Source organism: Sciurus carolinensis, chromosome 10 (genome assembly GCF_902686445.1).
Source record: "Sciurus carolinensis chromosome 10, mSciCar1.2, whole genome shotgun sequence".
Classification (NCBI taxonomy): Eukaryota; Metazoa; Chordata; class Mammalia; order Rodentia; family Sciuridae; genus Sciurus; species Sciurus carolinensis.
In genome coordinates this window covers 106247630-106270458 of record NC_062222.1, presented here as the reverse complement: position 1 = coordinate 106270458, position 22829 = coordinate 106247630, and the positions used below count along the sequence as shown (strand labels likewise).

General features: G+C 37.6%; 1 protein-coding gene across 4 annotated transcripts in view; it reads right to left on the bottom strand.

Annotated features, from left to right (window-relative positions):
* The window catches only part of Atp8a1 (ATPase phospholipid transporting 8A1), a 216025-nt gene that overhangs the window by 79078 nt on the left and 114118 nt on the right, over positions 1-22829 (bottom strand). For all 4 annotated transcript variants that reach the window (XM_047567308.1, XM_047567309.1, XM_047567310.1 and 1 more), the window contains 3 exons: positions 22615-22754; positions 6689-6827; positions 2932-2996 (listed from right to left, as the gene is read on the bottom strand). In XM_047567308.1, coding sequence (XP_047423264.1) covers positions 2932-2996; positions 6689-6827; positions 22615-22754 — 344 coding nt within the window. The remainder of the gene's footprint in view (positions 1-2931; positions 2997-6688; positions 6828-22614; positions 22755-22829) is intronic.

Here is a 22829-nt window from a genome sequence, read left to right as displayed (position 1 = left end):
TATGTATTGTAGAACATTTGCTAAGATATAGTAAGTGAGAAAAGCAAAGTACATATAGTGGTGTATATAATGTGCTGTGATTTGTTTTAACAACAGAGGGGTCTGTATGGAAACATACCCTCCTTAGAATGCTCCTTAGTATAGCTCCAGAATCAGAACTAGTGGCCATCCCCAGGGAGATAAACCAGCAGCACAGACAGAAAGGCAGAGATTCACTTTCTAACTTGCTCTTCCTGTTCTATAACTTAATTTTTATACTATGGACTTATAATTCTTCAAATAAGAATATTTTAAGAATTATAACCTTGCATTCAAGTTCAGTGTTTCTCTTTTCAAGCCCTAAGTAAGCCTTGAACTTACTTGAGAGAATTTTCATGCTTCAAATACTTCCCATTCTTTAGTTACTCACCTCTTTCTAACTAGATGCCACTTTCTTTATAAATACTGCCTTACTTAGGATCAGACTTCCTTAACAGGACTCCCATAGCACAAGAAATAAAAGCAAGAATCAACAACTGGGATAGATTCAAGCAAAAAAGCTTTCTCTCAGCAAAGGAAACTATCAGCAATGTGAAGAGAGAGCCTACAGAGTGGGAGAATATCTTTGCCAACCATACCTCAGATAAAGCGCTAATTTCCAGAATCTATAAAGAACTCAAAAAACTCTACACCAAGAATACAAATAACCCAATCAACTAATGGGCTAAGGAAATGAACAGACACTTCACAGAAGAAGATGTACAAACAATCAACAGATATATGAAAAAATGTTCAACATCCCTAGTAATAAGGGAAATGCAAATCAAAACTACCCTAAGATTCCATCTCACCCCAATTAGAATGGCGATTATCAAGAACACAAGCAATAATAGTTGTTGGCGAGGATGTCATGAAAAAGGAACACTCATACATTGCTGGTGGGGTTGCAAATTAGTGCAGCCACTCTGGAAAGCAGTATGGAGATTCCTCAGAAAGCTTGGAATGGAACCACCATTTGACCCAGCTATCCCACTCCTTGGCCTATACCCAAAGGACTTAAAATCAGCATACTACAGAGATACAGCCACATCAATGTTCATTGCTGCTCAATTCATCATAGCCAGATTGTGGAACGAACCTAGATGCCCTTCAGTTGATGAATGGATAAAGAAACTGTGGCATATATATACAATGGAATATTACTCTGCAATGAAGAATGATAAAATTATAGCATTTGCAGGCAAATGGATGAAATTGGAGAATATCATGCTAAGTGAGATAAGCCAATCTCAAAAAACTAAAGGACGAATGATCTCGCTGATAAGTGGATGAGGACATATAATGGGGGGTGGGAGGGGTTAGCATCAGGTTTAGGGTTAGGTTTAGGGTTAGGAGTGTGGTAAGAATGAAGGAAAAGAGGACTGTATAGAGGGAAAAGAGGGGTGGGAGGGGTGGGGGGGGAAGGGAAAAAATAATGAATCAAACATCATTGCCCTATGTAAACGTATGATTACACAAATGGTATGCCTTGACTCCATGTACAAATAGAGAAACAACATGTATCCCATTTGTATACAATAATAATAAAAAAATACTGCCTTATACTTCACAATATTCCCATAGTGATCTATCTTATATATCTGTTTTGTACTCATGTTTGTATATAAATTATTTCACTTATTGGATAAACTTTTTGAGAGCAGGGTTCTCTTAGTTGTGATTTTTCACAAGGTAATAACTCAGCTATAATAACTCAAAACTAATGTACAAGACAGCGGATGATGGAGGAAACTGTAAGTTACAGGGGGCAACTCCCGTGGCATAATTATTTAGTGGTACATTCTTAATGCCTAGCACTGGGACTATTGAATGAATGAAAAAGAAAGAACTCATTGATGAATTCTTTTGAGTTTATGTTTTAAGGATTAAGGTTTGGTTCACAAAAGTACTTGTTCAATAATTAAAGGCATAAACAACTCATATAATTGCAAAATCATATACTACTCTTTAAGCCACAAGTTGCTCAAAGATTTCACAAGAAAAAGAAAAGTATCAGAAGACTGTTTCAGGGATGAATGGAACACCATCATTCCAATGTAAAAATCTGAAGTCAGATGACGCTTACATTCAATCTCTGTTCTGCAGCCACCTTCTAAATATTTCCCTCATCAATCCACTCCTCACCATGGCTCCTACCTAGATGGCCTCTCAGCTTTACCAACATCCCTAATTATCAGGTTTTCTCCACTTGGCTCTTTGCGTCACAGTGACTATTTCAAGCAGCTGTATAATCATCACCTCTCCTGTTCTGTCTTCCACCTTAAATTACAAATATTCACCTTAATTTTAAAATATTTACAGGTCATATGACCTACATATTATTTTGTTAATTTATATTTTACATTCTATTCCTAATAATCTTTATTTCTTTCCTGAATATGACATCAGGTAATCATGGCGATTAAAAGTACAAACCAGGAATTTATATTTTACCCCAGAAATTAGGACATAACACACACACACCAAAACAAAACTTATCAGGAGTGGTTATTTTGTGCTGTTTAATAACTTTCACAATTTTTTTTAAAAGAAGCAAAATGTATATTAGCATGGATGTTAAAATGAATATAAAATGCTTAACACACGATGCAATACCCAGATATGAACAAGTTACAGTCAATCAGGAACCTCCTGACGATGCTTTTGTAAAGCAGCTTTTTCATCTTATAACCTTAAGGAAACTATTTAGCAATTTCTATAGTTAACACAGATACAAAGTGTGTTGTCAATTTATATCAATGTTGTTCAAAACTATATTATGTTAAAGCAGAACAACAATGATAAGGTATTAGTTAACCTCAGGAAAATAAAATATAGCTATCTGAATATAAAATAAAACACTACAGCGTGATTAAGTTAGTAAAAGAGGCTTTGAAAACAGATTTTACTTACATCAAGAGAGCCTTCATTTATTACAATCATTCCCATGTTCTTCTTTAAGAGTTTGCAGGAGTGTCCTATGTATAAACAAAGAGCAAACTGATACAACTAATTTTATCAAAGAGAAGCTATTAGAGAAATAATACTATTGAAACATTTAAGGAGGAGTTTATTAGGAGTGTTGGTGGCTAATAAGCTATTTTCCAGGCTTATAGGATGTTAAAACTGAAATGTTCTCACTTGCTATAGGATGGATATAATGCACGGACATCTTTTGAGGCTGTTTTGATAAACAATTAGGTAAGAGATGTGGTGTGGAGTCTCAGTGTCTTGAAAGCTGACAAACAAAACATGGAAGACTCTTCTTTGATGACCAACATGAAAAGTGTAAGATGGGCCAATGGTTGTTGACAGAGATGGGCCCAGGAGGGTAGGCTGGCTCTTTCTTGATCCACTGATACCCCATCTCCCGGTGCTGGGCAGTCATGACATCCTCTCTTGCCTGCGTCCGCTTGCTTTGTTGTACCCTCTGCATGGCAAAGTCACCCCTTTGTTAAATTCTATTCTGTACCAGTTGCTTCAGCTGAGTGTGGCTGCAGAAAAACAGGCCAACCTGCTGGCTGCTTTCATATTGAAAAGATAATAAAAATAATATCATTTATGCTTACTCCCTTTGTGATCCCATTCATGAGTTTAAATGCAATTTAAATGCTTCCTATTCTGGATCTCTCTCTCCTATTTATTTTTCTCTGATGTCAGGGGTTGAATTAACAGTGTCACACATGACAAGCAGATGCTCTACCATGGAGCTGCATTTCCAGCCCTAAATGTGCATCATTCTGAAACTCTTATCTTCCGCTTAGACTTCTCTCCTCACCTCCAGGGTCTTATAACCAAATTCTTCCTAAAGGCAGACACTTGTGTACACAGTAGACAACTTACACTTAGGATATGCAAAAACTAGGTTCCTGACCCCTGTCCGGCCCCTCAAAACTGCCTTATCTTCCTCAGATTGGTTAATGGCAACACCATTGTTCAGTTGCTAAGGCCAAAAACCGTGGAGTCATACCTGATTCCTTTCCTTCTCTCAAACCCTATGTGAAATCTACCAGTCGATCCTATTGGCTCTACCTTTAAAACACAATGAGAAGCCAGCCACTCCTCATGTTGCCACCTGGTCTAAGCCCACCACCATGATTCCCTGGCTCAATGCAGTAGCCTCTCACCTGGTCTCCTGCCTCCACACTAGCTCCCCTCTCAGTCTGGCCTTGGCCCAGCAGCCAGAGTGACTGTTTTCCTCACAGGGGAGTCAGATCATGTCTGTCTTTGCTGAGAACCATCTGGTGTTTCTCTGTTCACTTGGAGTAAGTGCAAAGTCCTTACATGGACTGAGCAGTTCCATTCCACCTGACCCTGCTGTGTACCCTCTGCTCCTATGCTCTTTCTGCAACAGAAAGCAGTTTTCCCCCAATACATCCCATGACAAGTTCCCCTCTCCTCTCTTAGGTCATTTCTCAATTGTCACCTTGATGAATTCTTCCTGATCTTCCTACTTAAAAATGAATTCCTTCATGTGATGCGCTATCTCCCTCCCCATGTATGTATGTGTGTGTGTGTGTGTGTGTGTGTGTGTGTTTAATACCAATCACTGAAATCCAATACACTCTGAACTTTTCTCACTTACTTTAATTGTCTGTTTCCCTGACCAGGACCTGAGTTCCACAAGGGCAGAGAGTTGGCTTCTTCTGTTTCCTGCACTTCACTGGAACCTGGCACTGTGGATACCACAGCCATTTGCTGAATGAATCTTTCCTTTTTCTAAGATCAGTCATGGCCCAAGATTCTAGAAGCTAAACACTGCCAGAAACCACTGCCCTCCTCTCTCTTCATGGATTGCCCACAGTGACTACACACCCTATACTATGACTCCTGAAGGCCTTCTCTCCTCACACCTCACTCTTCACCATATTTTCTCCATCTGTTGTGTTATATTTTACCCTGTTTTCAGGTCTCCCAATTCTTGACATATTCTGCATTTTATCATAATTCCCTTCTCACCCATCTTTTCATTTTTATCTGTAAACACCAGTGATAATTTTTATGATAAAAATTAACAACTGTGTGGCTTGTAAATTTAATATTCTACTGTTAATTTGACTTTTGAAATAAAAATTAATTTTCAGGGTATTCACACTACTATAATTTTCCCCATGTATATTAATAAATGTGTATTCTTTTTGTTTTCTCCTAAATAATATTCTATTAATAGCATTAATTCATTGTAAATGTGTACTAGAGTTTTAGATCTACAGGACAGTTTAGGCTGACAGCTAATATTTCCAAGAGGAATATGAGTTAAGTGTATTTTAGAGAATATCTAAAAATGACTTTCCAAAACTGTGGTTTCATGTTGTGAACACCCCAGTAATGTTTTCTGTGACCTTGGAGGATTTTTGTATCTAAAATATATAATGAACAAGAGGTTAAATCTATGCAAAAGGTTACAGTGCTCAGGTTACCTACTATTACTGAATTTTTAAAAACGGTATTTCTTTTGGTGTATTATTGGTACTATAAGCTTCTAATACCAAATATTAACTTTCTTCTTAGTCAGTCTTCTGTTATGAACTGAATTTTTTCAACCCTGAAATTCCTAAGCTGAAACCTTAACCCACAATGTGACTATTTGGATATAGAACCTTTAAGAAGGCAATTAAAGCTAAATGAGGTCATAGTGTGGGGCCTGCTATGATCTGAATGTTTATGTCTACCTCAAATTCAATACTGAATCTAATTACCAATGTGATGGTATTAGGAGGTAGGCTGTTGGGATGACTCTGTTCCTGTAAATGGAAGAGTGCCTTTATAAAAAAGAGGCCTCAGAAACTTCCTAGCTCCTTCTACCAGGTGAGAACACAATTAGAAGATGCCATCTGTAAATCAGAAAGAGTGTTCTCATCTGATACTGAATCTGGTAGTGCCTTGACCTTCAATTTCCCTGCCTCCAGAACTGTGAGATGTAAAGTTCTTCTCTTTATAGTTATCAGGCTTAGGACATTTTGTCATAGCCATGCAAAGGGACTAAAACAGGGTTCTAATGCAATAGAACTGGTGTCTTTAGAAGAAAAAGAGACATCAGCAGTACATATGTACAGAGCAAAGGCCATGTGAGGACAAAAGAAGGCAGCTCCCTGCACACCAGGAAGACAGTCCTCACCAGACACCAACCCTGGGCACCCTGATCTTGCATTTCCAGTCTCCAGAACTGTGAGAAAATCAGTTTCTATTGTTTAAGCCATCTCGTATAAGAAATTCTGTTATGGCAGCTTGAGCTAATGTTTTTTTTTTTTTTTTTTTTTCAGAAAAATTGTAATTGACTGTAAGAGGAATGCAAACTAGCAACCTTCTTACTTCCTATCTCAGAAACAACATTTGGTCACACAAATAAGTGTTAGTTCACAGGCATGCCATAGACCCAATCCCTAGATCCTCACAGACAAATCTACATGTGCCCCTCATGGATGGAATGTGGGAGGCAGGATGCAAAGGTGAGAAAGGGTATATCTAGTTGAAAGAGCTAAAATTTAGTTGCATATAAAACCGCTGCAAATCTAAAGGTAGTACTGAAATTGTAAGTAAACACTCAGTAAGGCCTAATGATACAAATATGGAATCTTGAAATATCAACTCTTCCAAATCTTGAAACATCTCAAATTCATCTTTTAAAACATATTTATCTGTTAAAAAGCACCTGAAATAAGGGAATTACCAATATTAATGGCAGTTTCTTGCTTGTCTCCTGTAAGGATCCAGATTTTGATATCTGCTTTCATCAGAGTTTCTATGGTTTCAGGCACTTGATCTTGTAATTTATCCTCAATGGCTGTAGCTCCAAGTAGTTGAAGGTTCTGGAAAAAAAATGAGGGGTAAAAAATTTAAGAATCAATTGTTTAGATTCTTTAAAACAAGAATTGAAGTACATATTTGTTTCAAAATCAGAGACAATGATAATTCATGGACTTAGGTGTAAGCTCCAACTATTCCACTGAGCTTTCTTTCTTAAGGATCTTTGTTTTTCACGCAGAACTTTTTTTCCATGACAGTAAGACTGTCTTGCCTTACTGTCTCCCTAAGGCAAGGAACTGATTCTAAAAACAAAACAAACAATACCACACTCCAACAAAACAAAATGCAAAAATATTTAGAAGGGGGGAAAGAAAAAGTTAGTTAAAAAGGAACAGGGAGCTACCAAACAGAATAAAGGAAGATTACCACAGTGAAGAAGCAATTTTGATGATTTGTTTAAAAAACATAAGGATATATGCTAATACTGTCAAATTGCAATCTAAAGTATTATCAGAGAATGTATATACATGATAAAATTATAAACGAGGAGGAGAGCAGTAAATAAAATGATGGCATTGGTGTCTTTAAGAAAGAACAGGTTGAGTGTTTTTCTCATTGTTCCACTTTGCATAGGAGGTCAGAGTATCATAGAGGTATTGCTCATTAGACGGTATCCTTCACACAAGACTGAACACAACTAATAGAGGCGTACTTTGGAGATATTGTGGATTTGGTTCTAGCCCACTGATAAACAAATATCCCAATGAAGCAAGTCACGTAAATTGTTTTTGGTTTCCCAGCTTGCATAAAAGTTATGTTTATCATTTATTATAGTCTATTACGTATGCAATAGCATTATATCTAAAACAACAACGTGGCCAGGTGTGGTACAGCGTGCCTGTAATTCCAGCAGCTCCAGAAGCTGAGGCAGAAGGATTCCAAGTTCAAAGCCAGCCTCTCCAACTTAGTGAGACTCTAAGCAAGTTGGTAAGACCGTGTCTAAAAATAAAAAAATAAAAAAGGACTGTGGATGTAGCTCAGTGGTTGAGTGCCCCTGGGTTTAGTCCCCAATCCCAACCTACAAACAAATTAAAACAATATAAATACTTTAAGAATACTTTATTGCTAAAAATTTGCTAATGGTCATCTGAACCTGCAGCAGATCATCATCTTTGGAGGTTCTGGCCTTGATGAGGAAGGCTGCTGACTGATCAGGGTGGTGGCTGCTGAAGGCTGGGGTGGCTGAGGCAATTTCTTAAAATAAGACAAGTTTGCCACATCGATGGACTCTTCCTTTCATAAATATTTTCTCTGTAATGTGCCACATGAACATCTTTCAAACTTGGGAGTTGACTCTTTCAAATCCTGCTGCTGCCTATCAACTGTTTATATAATATTCTAAAATCCTCTATTGTTTCAGCAAGGTCCAGAGCATCTTCACCAGGAACAGATTCCATTGCAAGAAACCACTTTGTTCATCCATAAGAAGTCATTCCTCAGTCATTAAAGTTTTATCATAAGATTTTGGCAATTCAGTCACATCTCCAAATTTTGATTCCAGTTCTCTTGCTATGCCCACCACATCTGCAGTTCCTTCCTCCACTGAAGTTTCGAATCCTTCAAAATCATCTATGAGGGTTGGACTTGACCTCTTCTGAGCCCCTGTGTTGATATTTAGACCTCTTCCCATGAAATGCTAATGTTCTTTTTTTAAAAAAATATTTTTTAGTTGTCTATGGACTTTAATTTTATGTATTTATACGTGGTGCTGAGAATTGAACCCAGTGCCTCACACATGCCAGGCAAGTGTTCTACCACTGAGCCACAACCCCAGCCCAACAGTAATGTTCTTAATGGCATCCAGAATGGTGAGTTCTTTCCTAAAGCTTTTCAACTTATTTTGCCAGCTCCATCAGAGGAAGCACTATCTATGGAAGCAATAACCTTATGAATTGTATTTAAATAATAAGACCGGAAAGTTGAAATTACTACTTGGTTTATGGGCTGCAGAATGAATGTTGTATTAGCAGGCACAAAAATATTAATCTCATTGTATGTCCACATCAGAGTTCCTGGGTGACAAGTGCATTGTCGATGAGAAGTAATCTTTTTTAGCTATAGGTCTCAACAATGGGCTTAAAATATTCAGCAAACCATGCTGCTAGCAGATATGATGACATCAGGTTTTGTCATTCCATTTATAGAGCACAGGCAAAGTAGATTTAGTACAATTCTTAAGAAGTCTTAGCATTTTCAGAATGGTAAATGGGCACTGGCTTCAACCTAAAGTCACCAGTTGCATTAGCCCAAAATAAGACAGTCAGTCTGTCCTTTGAAGCCAGCCATAACTTCTTCATAACTTCTCCTCTTCAGTTATGAAAGTCCTCGATGGCATCTTCTTCAATATAAGGCTGTTGCATGTACACTGAAAGCCGCTGCTGAGAGCAACCACCTTCACCATCAATCTCTGCTAGAAGCTGCAGCTTCTCCATCAGCCCTTGCTGCTTTACCCTGTACTTTTAGGCTGTGGAGATGGCTTCCTTCCTTTACCTCATGAACCAACCTCTGCTAGCTTCAAACTTTTCTTCTGCAGTTTCTTCACCTCTCTGTCTTCACAGAACTGGAGAGGGTTTGGGTCTTGTTCTGGATTAGGTTTTGACCTAAGGGAATGTTGGTCTGATTTTCTATCCAGATCACTAAAACTGCCATCTCAGCAACAAAGCTGATTTGCTATCTTATTATTCATGTGTTCTCTGGAGTGCCACTTTAATGTCCTTCAAGGACTTTCCTATTGCATTCACTGCTTTGCTAACTGGTGCAAGAGCTCAGCTTTCAGCCTACTTGGCTGTAGCCTTCCTTGCTAAGTTTAATCATTTCTAGCTTTTGATTTAAAGTGAGAGACAGAAAACTCTTTTCTTTCACTTAAAACACTTGGAGACTTTTGTAGGCTCACTGATTAGTCTAATTTCAATGTTGTGGTATCTTAAATAGGGAAGCCTGTGGAAAGGGAGAGAGATGGTGGGACAGCTGGTCAGTGGAACAGTCAGAAAACACAACATTTATTAATTAACTTCACTGTCTCGTATGAACACAATTTGTGGGGCTCCCCGCCAAACAATCACAATGATATTAAAGATCATTGACCACATACCACCATAACAAATATAATGATGAAAAACCTTGAAACGATGCAAGAATTATCAAGATGTAACACAGAGATATGAAGTGAGAATGTGCAGTTGGAAAAACGGTGCTGGCAGACTTGCTCTCCACACCCTTGCGTGTGTGGCTTATTCCTCTATCAGTAAGGAAGGCTTCTGGCTGCAAGTAATAGAAAAATCTGACTCACAATGTCTTAAGTGAAGGTGTGAGTTTCCTCCCGAGTAGCACTGAAGCAGGCAGTTGTGGTCATGAGATTGGCGGCTCAAGCACACCTCCATTCATCTTCCTGTGTGTTCTCAATGTCTCAGAGTGGCTCTCACTGGTGTATTTATAGCAGCCATATTGAAGACAAGAGTAGGGAAGTAATATCAACAGGGTCTGTCTCTTATTTGAAAACCAAAATATTTCAAAAAGTCCTTATCATATTTCTAAATGTGGCCAATTGGCCCGATCTGTTACATGTCTACTCCTAACCATTAGCATTTAGCTTTTCTTGGCTCCGCAGTGGATGTATCAAGACAGAAGACACATGGGAATGACTCTTAAATTAGTCAGTCAATAGTCTCTGCCACAATGGACTTACAGACGGCTGTGCATGTGCAACGTGTTTGTAGGGGACATGCAAAAATTCTTGTCTATTAATAGATACATCACATATTCTTCACTTGCTGGTGAAACCTGGTGTATTCTATAATGCCAGACTCAAAAAGTTACAGCTTACTTTCAGCTCTCCTTTACTTCTCAAAACAAATTTTTCCCTCTGCTGCACTAAGAATTTTGCTCTTCTTTACACATCTTACCAAAAGGGTTAGCATCCCTAATTGGAAAATCTGAAGTCTGAAATGCTCCAAAATCTGAAATGCTTTTAACACCAACATGATGCCATGAGTGGAAAATTCCACATCTGATCTCATGTGATGTTGCAGTTAAAACTTAGGTACAACAAAAATATGAATATCTATGATATAAAATTATCTTCAGACTATGTGAAAAAGGTATATACAAACAACAAATTTATATTTATACTTGGGTCTCCTCTTCAAGGTATCTCATGATGAACCTAAAATATTCTAAAATCTGGAAAAAACCTGATATCTAAAATACTTCTATTACTAAGCATTTCAGAAAAAAGATATTCAACCTGTACTAAGATGAGCTGTTTAAATGTGTGACTCTGGTAGTTTTGCTCAAAAGTAGGGGCCATGTCCTATCACCTTTGTATCTCCATAATATTGAGGCAACAGTCAGTATTTTCACTAAATGAGCTCACGACAAACTCAACAAAAACAAAATCCAAAATCCAAAAGTTAAAATATATTGCTGCAATCTAGACCATTTTCTTTTCAGTTCCAAATAATGCACAGGGCTATTAGATAGACTTGATGCATGACTTCTTGGTATATAATATATAAAACAGGAAGGTAAATTTCTTTAAGAAGATAATATTGTATTATTACCTTTAATAGGAAGCAGATTTGAAATCTATCATAACCTGATGAATAATTATCATCAAGTAGTTCAAGAAAAAAAGGAGGAACAGTTTGGTATCAGCTGTGCCAGCATTATAATTGCTATATTTCAACATTTAGACAACAACTCCATCAGTGCTTCCAGTTACTTTTAGGGTTTTTGCAGTTACATCATTCTGGCTCACATCCCAGTGAGGAATAGGACGTAGCTGTGTTCAAATGTTGAATATTCTATGGAAGCTATGATAAGGATTTTTAATGATCAGGGATAGTTCAGTAAGACAAATTCTTGAAATTCTCTAAACCAAACCAAATGAAACCAAAACAAACCAAAACAAAAACCACCCACCACAACGATCCCCCCGAAAACTACAATTAAGTTTTGTAATATATTTCACAAAATGCTAGGTAACACCATACTTTTGAGAGTTAAGATACTCGTTAGAAACATACACTACAATTAAGTTTTGTAATATATTTCACAAAATGCTAGGTAACACCATACTTTTGAGAGTTAAGATACTCGTTAGAAACATACAGTCAAATATATTTGACTAGCTCTACTCTTGAGGGGAAAAATGAGCTGAGAAAGTACACAGATAAGCATCACCACACACAAATCTAAAAAAATAAATGACTTCACTGGAGATCACGTTGAAATCATCCTTGAAATAAGGAAAGCACCTGGGTTTGCACAGGTAAAAGGGAAATGTTTTCAAAGCAAGCAAAATTAATACAAAGGACCAAAGATGTAGGATCAGCAAGGAAAGCTCAGGAAAGTTACACATAGGTCAACCTGGAGTGTGTTGGTGGCTATGATAACAGGGACTTCTACAAGGGTTATAAAACATTTCTGAATATTCAGCAAAATTGCCATAGACCTACACTGATGTGTATAAAGAAAACATTGTGCTCCCAAAGTCTATTCATTTTCCCTTTATCCTAAGAGCTTCCTGGGAACAGCACTTAGTAATTTTAGTGCAAGGCTGTGCAGACTCCTTTCCTCTGGCCCTGGTGTCATTTATTGAGAGATTAAGATCTTGAGTGATAGGCTGTTCTGCCTTTGGAAATTAATATCTTCAGCTACATAGAGATCATTAGGAAAAAAGATGTGAACTTTGCGTGCTTTTCCTGATCATAACACTAGGGTGTTCGGGCTGTAATCAATTTCATCCCAAATATGTATTACCTTACACAGATGGTCACTAATGGGCACTATGGGAATTACATATTCAGAAAGTGTTGAAACGTGATAAAATTCCCATGGCATTATGGAATTAAAAAAAAATCCAAAATACTAATTTTACTTTCAAGTTGTCACCATGCCAAAAGTTATAAAGGTTTCAGGTTGAGGACTCTTTGACATACTATAGATTTAGTTATCACTGAAAAATCATGAAATAATATTTATTCACCTAGTAAAGCCCCCAATAATCTTATTTTCTCTTTCAGATGTTTCTAAATTATGTAGGCTTTTACAAAAGGCATATAAATGCAAAATTTCTACCCTAGTGCAGATCAAAAAAGCTTCATGTAGAGTGTTCAAAAACTTTCTGTAGTCTGGTAAAATGTATTATGACAGATTTAGGAATTGTGGTTTTTTTCTCCCAATACATGTATATTTTACTAAGTATCAGAACCTCAAAGTGACCTATATTTCCATGTTAGCAAAGATTTTGTCAGTACTAAGATGATGTATTTCTAAAAGTCTATGTTATGTTTCTAAGTGAGAAAAGTATAATAATCAAGCTCATAATATTAATGTAGGCTTAAGACTGTAACATGGGCAATTTGATGAAGTTTCTTTAAAGACAAATAAAGATGTAATATTGGCATGCAAAATTTTACTACTGCAGTAAATATGGATAAATAACAGTAATATATAGTGACCTTTACGTCAATGTGAAATAAGCTTATGACTAGGAAGGTGAAGATGAAGAAGCAACTAATACCTCCTGAGCAGAGAAAATGGACCAGACACTGTTCAGTATTTGTCATTTATTATTCCAGTTAATAGCTTTCGGGAGGCTGAATCAGTTTTCTGAGGTCAAACAGGTACAGTTCAGTGAGGATGGTGAGAATGAAACCCCAAGAATCAATACATACACAAAGGAAGCAAATGGGAACTAAGACAGATGAAATGAAAGTGAGACTTTTCTGACTATCATCACATTTTTAAACATCTATCTCTGTTCTTTAGTCTTTGATGATACTTTATTGCTGTGAGTGGGCTTTAGCCCCAGTCCTGCCGGGTATATCTATTCTCTTCTCACCTGCAAGACGCACATTCACATTTTGAGATGAGCTCCTTTACAATACATAACTTGCACTTATTCATTCAGACGCATTGAGCAGGTAGTTCTGGGCAAGATCCTGGGGATATGAGAGTGATCTCCTGCATCAAGGAATTTCCATTTCAGAAAGCATCAGCAAACACTCGTTGGATTCCTTCCCATCTTCTACTGCTATTTCATCTAACCCTGCCCACCAAAGACTCACCAAGCCCCGAGGAATTAGCCACAGGGCCAGGATTTTGTCCATACTTTATCAGGCATCAGAATCACTTAGGCTCAGTATCACCTTGTTGGGTCCTGCACCCAGACCTGCTCACTGAATGGGTCTCGGGTGAGGCTGGGAAGGTGCAGTGGCTGCAGTGCTGCTGGTTTGAGAACCTAACTCTGAAAACTGCTGATCTAAAGCAAGGTTGGCAAAATTCTTCTGTAAAAGAACAGATGGCAAATTGAGGATCACACATTCTCTGCTGCAACTACTTAATCTGTTGCTGAGCAGAAAAGCAGCCAAAGATATTATGTAAATCAATAGATGTTACTGTTTTCCAATGAAACTTTGTTTACAAAGGGCAGTGGGTAGATTTGGCCATTGGGTTGGAATTTGCAGACCAGGATCCTTGTGTCCTATCTCTGCATGTGGTTCCTTCATGATAGCTCTGGATATTCCCTTGTCCAGCTCCTACCTACCCTTTCCCCTTGACCTGATCCTAGATTTGCTGGTCCTAGTTCTTTTTTGTGCAACCCTAAATTTCAGACAAAACCTCCTAACTGTGATATAGGGTTACCATCAAAGAAACAATGCTCCCCCCAATTAATCACATTATTGTATGTTATACCATATCTCAAAAAATACTTTGCTAGTACTGTGCTTTATAAATGACAAATGTACGTTAATGTGCATATAAATGACAAACATAGGAAAGAAGTATTTGTTAGTCTGGATAGTTAAAGAAACCCATCCAATGTGAGCTAACACTTGACCTTAAATCTTGAACAATGACTTACGATTTAGTCACTCAGGAGAGGTGGAGAGTTAATTCTAGACAGAACAAATTCATGTATAAAGACAGAGTATGGAAAAGACTATCATGTTTGAGAAGTTGCCCTTAAGTCAATATGAGAGCAACAAATGCAGTGAGGCATGGTGGTGAGGAAGATGAGGTTGGAGAAGCAGGCAGAGAATGGAACATCAAGGGTCAGTGTGTTCCAATGAAGTTTCCAAAGGCAAAGGGTACCTGGTGAGAATTTTAGATGAGGAGACACAGGATCAGATTTACATTTTAGAAAGTTCCCTACCTGGGAACTTGTGGTGTCTGGCTCAGGATGGATTAAGAACAGTGACTACCAGACCAATTGAGAAGCTACTGCGGTCATCACCTTGTGTAGCTTTAAAATGTGGTGACCCTGGAATGCAGATGTTTTCTAGAATTCTCAAAGCCACTCAACAACAGTAGATCTCAAAGATCGCTGGGGTCCTGTCTGTTCTGCATTGCATTGGGTGGTATTTGCTCTTGAGCTTTTGTTCATTGCAGCATCTTTTAGCACACGAGGAGCAGTTGTACTTAAAAGGGAACCTCCCACCTTTTCTCCTTTCAGTTTAAACTGGACTATGAAACTAAAGCTGAGAACTTTAAACCATTGAAATGACCCATTTGCATGTTTCTGAAGAAATCAGGCAACTGGTTAATTTTTCCAAGGCCAAGAAAAAGGTTTTAGATGGTTGCTTTCCGAACCACAGAAATCACATTTGAACTCACAGAGCCAAGGGCTTAGCACATAAGGCCAGAATTCACACACTCAGCTGAAAGGAATCGGGATTTGAGAAGTGACTGGGTGTAGCTTGCAAAAACAACACATCCATCTTATCTGAGTCAGAAGACAGCTACCCGTGTGGAAAGTCGGCCACGAGTGCTCCTGAGAAGGAATCCATCATGCAAGAAAGGAGGAACGTGTGATTAGAGACATAAGAAAATACTAAACACTTTAAATAGGAAGATTCTAAAGTTGAGGGAAAGCCATAGAAAATATATTTATACCTTATTTTTAATGAAAAGAGTATATTTTCTGCTTCGATTATCAAGTGGAGGAGTCCAAAATATGCCAATGCTCCCCTACCCCATGCTGATCTAGTGGTCATGCAACTACATGCTTGATTATATTTTACTTTCCAAGGTTCCAATATTTTGCCCACATTCCTACCTTTTTCTAAACCAAGTTGGCAACATAATATATGGACTATTATTAAGGCAGAACTGAGATTTTAATTTTTGCTGTGCCAACCATCACGGATAGATGTCCTTCAGCAAATAACTTTCCTAAGCATCAATTTCCACAACAGAAAGCCTAATCATAATGATTTAACAGGGTTCTTTTGGGGATGAAATTAGATCAGTCGTCTCAAACTACTTTTGAGTAGCATATTAGGAAAACATGTTGAGTATTTTACATATGACACAGTCATGTTTTTGTACATTTCTGTTCTATTAATATTAATAAGTCATGTGCATTAAAAAATGCAAAAAAATTAAAATGAGGTAAAATCTAAGCCGAAACAGAAGTTCTAACATTTCCTTGCTCACTCCAATGGAACATCTGTGTACCTCACTTTTGAGGTCCCTGAACTAAATAATCAGGGTAAAAAGTAGAGGACCTGGAGATTAATAAATGCTCCAAAAGTGACAGGTCTTATTAGTAGGTGAGATGACTAACTGCAAATGTTCTTAGGCAAACAGTAAAACAGGAAACCACTGGAATTTTAAACCATGAAATCACCAGCACATCATGTAAATTTTCATCTAGCTTTTAGTACAAATGAAAGTGATATTTGCAGCTACTAAGAATAGATGTGGTAGTTTTATCTGGAAAAGCATTCCTTTGTAATACAGAAGTTACTATGAACTTGGCAGCCATAAGTGTTCAAGAAAGGACCTGTTTTCCATTAAGTTTTATATTTCTCTAGAAATCTTCTAAACCATTTGTTGCCACATGTGGCAAAGAGCACCAAACTGTTGTGTTTAGTCACACTGAGTACAGTGGTTGATCTTTATTACATCACATCAAGGCAGTTCTTAAAGGTCCCCAAAATGTCAACCATATTTTAAGGAGAAGTAAAGAAAATAATGTAAAAAAAAAGATCATAACCTCACTGTCCCATCCGAATGCCTCATCTCAGGGTCCAGGGCACTGAAATTCTGTCTGGGAAAACTACAAAAACAAAAACAAAAACCAAACTCTTTTTTTCTTGGTTTACAAGTTTACTGTCTATCTTTCATCACTCAAAGGTAGAGATTTTTCAATTCTTTCCTCTGCTGTGCCCTAGAGTCCAGAACAGAGTTTGCCTCTTCTAGTGCTCAAATAAATATTGTTGAATCTATATATATATATGAAAACTCTGGAAGCAGTATTTTTTTTTAAGTGAATGAGCCTAAACGTCTAAAGAATGCATTTTGTAAAATTATTAGCTCCTTTGCCACTATATCCCTAAGTTAATCCTTAGGGACAATACATTTGATATGGAGGCCTTCAATGTGTGGAAAGCATGGACTGTACTGGTACTAGGAACCAAGCTTTCATTAAGCAAGCACTTACTAAGCTCCAGGTTCTGAATAATTTATCTAATTGAATAATTCATTTGTTCTTCAAATATTTATTGAGTAATTAACATAGGCTAGACTGTCAAGCACTGGAGATACAGTGATGAATATGATAATTATGATTGCTTTCATGAAATTTCAATCTAGTGGATATACATTAATCACAAATTATAAATGCATGTAAGATACAACTCTGCTATCTGATTAAAGAAGTTAGATGATGCCAAAAATTATAGCACTCTGGTTTTGCTCTCCAGCACAAAAATGATCCTCTGACCCACAATCTATTTTTAAAAACTTCACCAGATAAAACCAACAGTGAAGTTTCTACATTTTGCTTTTTTTTCCCCCCTCAAAACAAGAAAAAAAAATCTTACTACCAGGAAAATACTGCTTCAATCAATGCTCACTCTTGATAGTATTATATCACATTGCTTTATTTTCTATAACACTCAAGATACATGATTTGCTTTCATAAACATAGAAGCTATTAGTAGGTAATTTATGCAGTGCTAAAGATATAATCACATTTTTCTATTGAAGCAAATAAATATAAGAAATTAAGAAAGCTATATTTACTATGAAGGCACACCTTCATATTCCAATTAGAAAATAAGAAAGTAAGATTGGAACTCTCTGTACTATTAATTTTCAAAGGAATGCAGCAGAATATTATGAAAGAGGCAAAAATAATTTGTTTCAAATATTAGAATAAAATTAAAGTGACAGATCAAAGTGAATAGGTGAGAAATTTCAGAGAAACTATTGCTAGTGAAACTTAAGATTTTATAATATTTTGTTATTTACAATTCTTTTTTTTGGTGGTGGGGGGGACTGGTACTGAGGATTGAATTCAGGGGCACTTGACCACTAGGTCCCATCCCCAGCCCTATTTTTGTATTTTATTTAGAGACTGGGTCTCACTGAGTTGCTTAGCACCTTGCTTTTGCTGAGGCTGGCTTTGAACTTTCGATCCTCCTGCCTCAGCCTCCCAAGCCACAGGAAATTATTTACAATCCTTTTTGAATAAATGCAAATATAATTTTAATTTAAGCTTATTTAAAAATAATCTGACTTTAAAAAATATAGACCAACGCTATAACTGGTTTCATAAGCTGAAATGATGAATTCAAGTATACTGTCTTTCAAAAGAATGAGGTTAAGGAAGACAAAACAGGTTAAGTTTGTCGTATGAAAATGAGACAACTGTAAATTCTTCCAAGGGGTGACAAAGAGGGACCAGGAGGTGTTACTGTCCATAGCACCAGAGTGAAGCTGTAATACTCCTCCTCCAAGTGGGTCAAGACAGCCGGAGCATCTGAGATGACTCTGACAGTCCCTTTTGCATGTTAACTAAGTGACCTTATTCCTGAACAAGTTAGACTTTCCTAATATCCAATGTCACCCCCTGGCTGATATTCAGTAACAGAAAAAAAAAAAAAAAAAAAAAAACCAGTAACTGATTCTTGAAACAACTCAGAGCATCAGAATTAATTTTTTTAGTATTCTGAAAAGTTTACCATATGGATGCAAGTGTTGGAGCCCATACAGTATAATACTGTAACAGGGATGATTATATTTTAGATAGATTTAAAAATCCCCAGTCCTCTCCTCTGATGCTGACTGTCAACAGGGGTGCCATCAGCAGAGGACTCCTTCACACCTCCCGTGTTCCCTTCCCTTTGGTGTGTCCCTGGGGGTGCACTCTAGTGCTCAGATGTCCTGGGGCAGAAAAGCAACCCAGCCTGTACCAATGGACAGATATCAATGTATTCTTGCATATTTGTGGTCTATCTGGGTAGTTTTTTTCAGTTCACACCATAAGTTATAACCCCCAAAGGAATATGGCTTTGCCTAAATTTTAAAAACGGAATTTACTTGTTTGAATGAGAATGGGAGGAGTAAGAGGAAGAGGGAGAGGGAAGGAGAGAACACATGGTTTGAAAGTACAACCTTAATCATGTTGTAAAATATTCATTTATCAAAAATATTTTTGTTTTTGTGGAATGCTCTATAAATATTTCAAATTTCGAATTGTTTTTAAAGTAACACTACCATCACTGTGTTGAGGGTATCTTGTGTCATTGATTCAAATATGTTTGGAAGCATCCGGTAGGACCACAATGAAGTTCCGATCTTCTGAGAAGCACGTTTTCTGAAACATCCACACACAGATGTAATTTTATATGGTCTTCAAATTGTACTCAGTGGACCCCACAGTCCTGAAAAGCCCCTCACGGACCACCATGGTGGAGGTGGAGGGGAAGCCGAGGAGGGGCTTCTCTCTACCCCTTCACTCTTCAACCAGGGCAGCTCTGCTTTTATCAATTATGATTATTATGGTTCAGGCAATGTTTTGTTTGGAAAATGGGTTCTGCCCTAAAAAATTTTCTTACAAACCACTCTCACAGTTTAAAAAATTCATTTCCTTATATGTTAAGTCCAACATTAGAGTCTACATAAAAATAGATTCCAAACACATAAAAAATAGATTGCCTAATCAACATGCCTCCGTTTAAGTAGGTAAGGAAGAAGCCAAACTGGATGAACTCTAAGGCCGTGACAGCTGAATTTAAAGCCAGGGTGACACATGAGCAGAATCAGCGGGCTGACAGGTTGAAACTTGCCTCACTAGGGTGGTTTTAAGAGCAGTAAATCAAAACTTCTACTGAACTGACCCCAGCCGAGTTTAACAAAGAATGGAAACTCAGACCAACAACAAAGTGATATCACTCTGGCTCTAGACACATTAAAAACCCCACAGTCCTCAAAGGATCAGGGTTGGCAGAGGCATTTTTCAGAAAAATAGCTCAGTTACAGAAACCCCTGTGTCATTCTCTCTTTTTCCTTTAAAAAAGACTTCTGCTTTCCTCTGTCTGGTAAAACAACCTTTTAAGCTCTTTCAAAAATTACCACCTCTTTGCACACTTGCTTCAGATGGAGTGTGTAGGTCACTTCGTGGGGTTCCTGAGGTTTCCTCACCTGAGACTTGCTCAGACCAGGGCACCTAGAGAGCCCAAACCGTTTTCCTCATGTGCTTGTGCAGTTGGGTATCTAGTACGTTTTAACTGCCTAATCAAAATTAACTGAAGGTATAACTAAATTAAAACCCAGTTTGAGGAGTAGAGAAGGATGCAGAAAATAAGTTCTTATTTGGAATATGCTAACTGAGTAAGGGACCTAATCTCTTCACCTTTCTGGGCTGAAATACTTTTCAACATGTTAGATCCTGTGGCTTATCAAGAAGTAAAGATGAATTAACTCTAATTTTCCATTTTCACTTATTTTAGTTAAAAAGCAGTCACAAGGGAGGTTTCCATATATGTAAACATAACCAAATAATCAAACAACTAACTACAAGAAACAAAACTTTTCAATAGATTTCCCCAGGCAACTTAAATTTCAATGCAACTCATGATCGCCATCTGCTGGAAAAGGGTTGAAAATCTATTTCTGTTAAAAGCGCAAAGTACTAAGGTTTTAATCAAAGATATTATTAACAAGAAAACTGTTAATCCTAGAAAATCTAATCTATAAATACTAAGAAATTAAGAGTAAGGATGTTAGGATAATTGAACATGCAGTTCCAGAATTTTCTATATTACGCTTCAAGTACAATTTAATATATTTAGAATCCATTTTCAAATGTATTTTTAGTGTCACTATACATTAATTCTTTATCATTAGCATGGGAGACAAGATGACAGGAATAAGAGACTCATTTACAAACATGGTAATTTGAAAAAATTCTTAAGAGTAAGGAAAGCAAAAGATTAAAAATCAATACCATTAGTGCTTTAAGATAGCACATGACTTTCACTGGAGATTATGCTCATGGCCCCATATTATTTTATTTCATCATACGATACCCAAAGACATGGTCATATATAAATGTCAGAAAGTGGCCAAAAAAGAAAAAATACAGGTTCAATAAGTCAATTGGGAGCAGGCCCCTGCTGTGTGTGCACCTCTGAAATTGGCAAGGGAGACCAAGAGGGGTGCTAGTATACCTGCTATCACATGTCTTCTTAGAAAAAAGTGGGGAAAATATTAAGTTCACATATAAGGGGGAGATATCTCCATCTATATATCTTTCTGACTCTACATGTGCTGTATGACCAATATGTGTCTAGATGTCTCCCTTATAAAACACGCAACGTATGAAGTGATCTGTGTACTGAGGAGACAGAAGAACAATATCTAGAGTTACATGTGGTAAGTGTATGCAACAGAGAAACCACCTGCCGCTAAAATGACCTTCCCTAGTAGTAGAGGGTATGGGAATGGAAGGAGAAATAGTCCAGGCATATGTGTGGTGCTGGCTGCCTTGTAAGACAGAAATACTGGGAAGTATCTCATTTGATGGAGAGGAAGGAGGAAAAAGTCAGCCTTTCCTTACCTGGAGGTGAGACCTGATGAACTGTGGCTAACGGGCTTGCTCGCTTCCATGCTGTACAAACATGAATATGCTGAAGGAACTGAGCGATGGGGGAGTTACTGAATGAACCCTTAAAGATTAGAGTGGAGGTGCGTGAGTGCTTCGGCATGAAACTGGAGTAGGAGGGAAAACTCAGGCTCTCATGACCTGTGTAATCTTAGCGGAATTACTTAATCTGTTGCCTTGATTTCTTCATCTGTAAACAGGATAATTAATATTTTGAGGGGATTAAATAGTTAAAAGTGCTATGAATAGCACCTGGTGCACAGTAAGCACTACACAAAATTATTTGCCCCTGATAATTAACATCTTGCTATTTCTACAGCACCAGTCATAGTGTATGGATTACTTTTAGGCTGACTGGCCTTGATTTCTTCATCTGTAAAAAGGAGGATATTTATACTTGTAATAAAAATAAAAGAGGGAGAGGGGTGCATAAGTGTAGGACAACAACCAGCCAGGTATATGCACTGGATTATTCACTTATATATTATTTATTACTAGATACAGATTAGGCAAACTATATCATTATGTTACATTTTAAATATACTTATTCTAAGCACACATGCATGTGTATATAATGTGTTGTGTGGGCATACTCCATGTCCTCAGTGACACAGAAGCAACGGAAGATGTTGGTCAGGAGACCGTTAGGCCAAACTGTGGTCCCATGGTGTCAGAGTGAAGATCTATACACAGAAATGTCTAATCCTGGAGATTTTTCAGTAAACTTTTATCTCATGTTAAGGTGTATTAATGCTAGACAGTGAGAGGAGATTCAACAGTGAGTGTTGCATCAAGATAGTTTCCTTTTTATTCCGTTGGTCCCAAGAGTACAGGCTGGAACTTTGTGGAAACCCGACTTTTTGGAGGATCAAAACAGCCTCCCCACGTACCTTTTCGATCAGCTCGTAGCTCTCCTCCAGCTTCAGCAGCCTGTTTTGCACGGAGGTGGACGCCCGTTGGTAGACAGCTCGCCACTCCTCAAAGTCGCTCTCCGAAATCTCAGCCACGGCAAAACACAATGTTCTTAACCCTGGAAGAGGCCACGCACACCCGACCCACCAAAGAAGATTTTATTCGGAAGTCTGATGTTCCTGTTTTTGTTTAA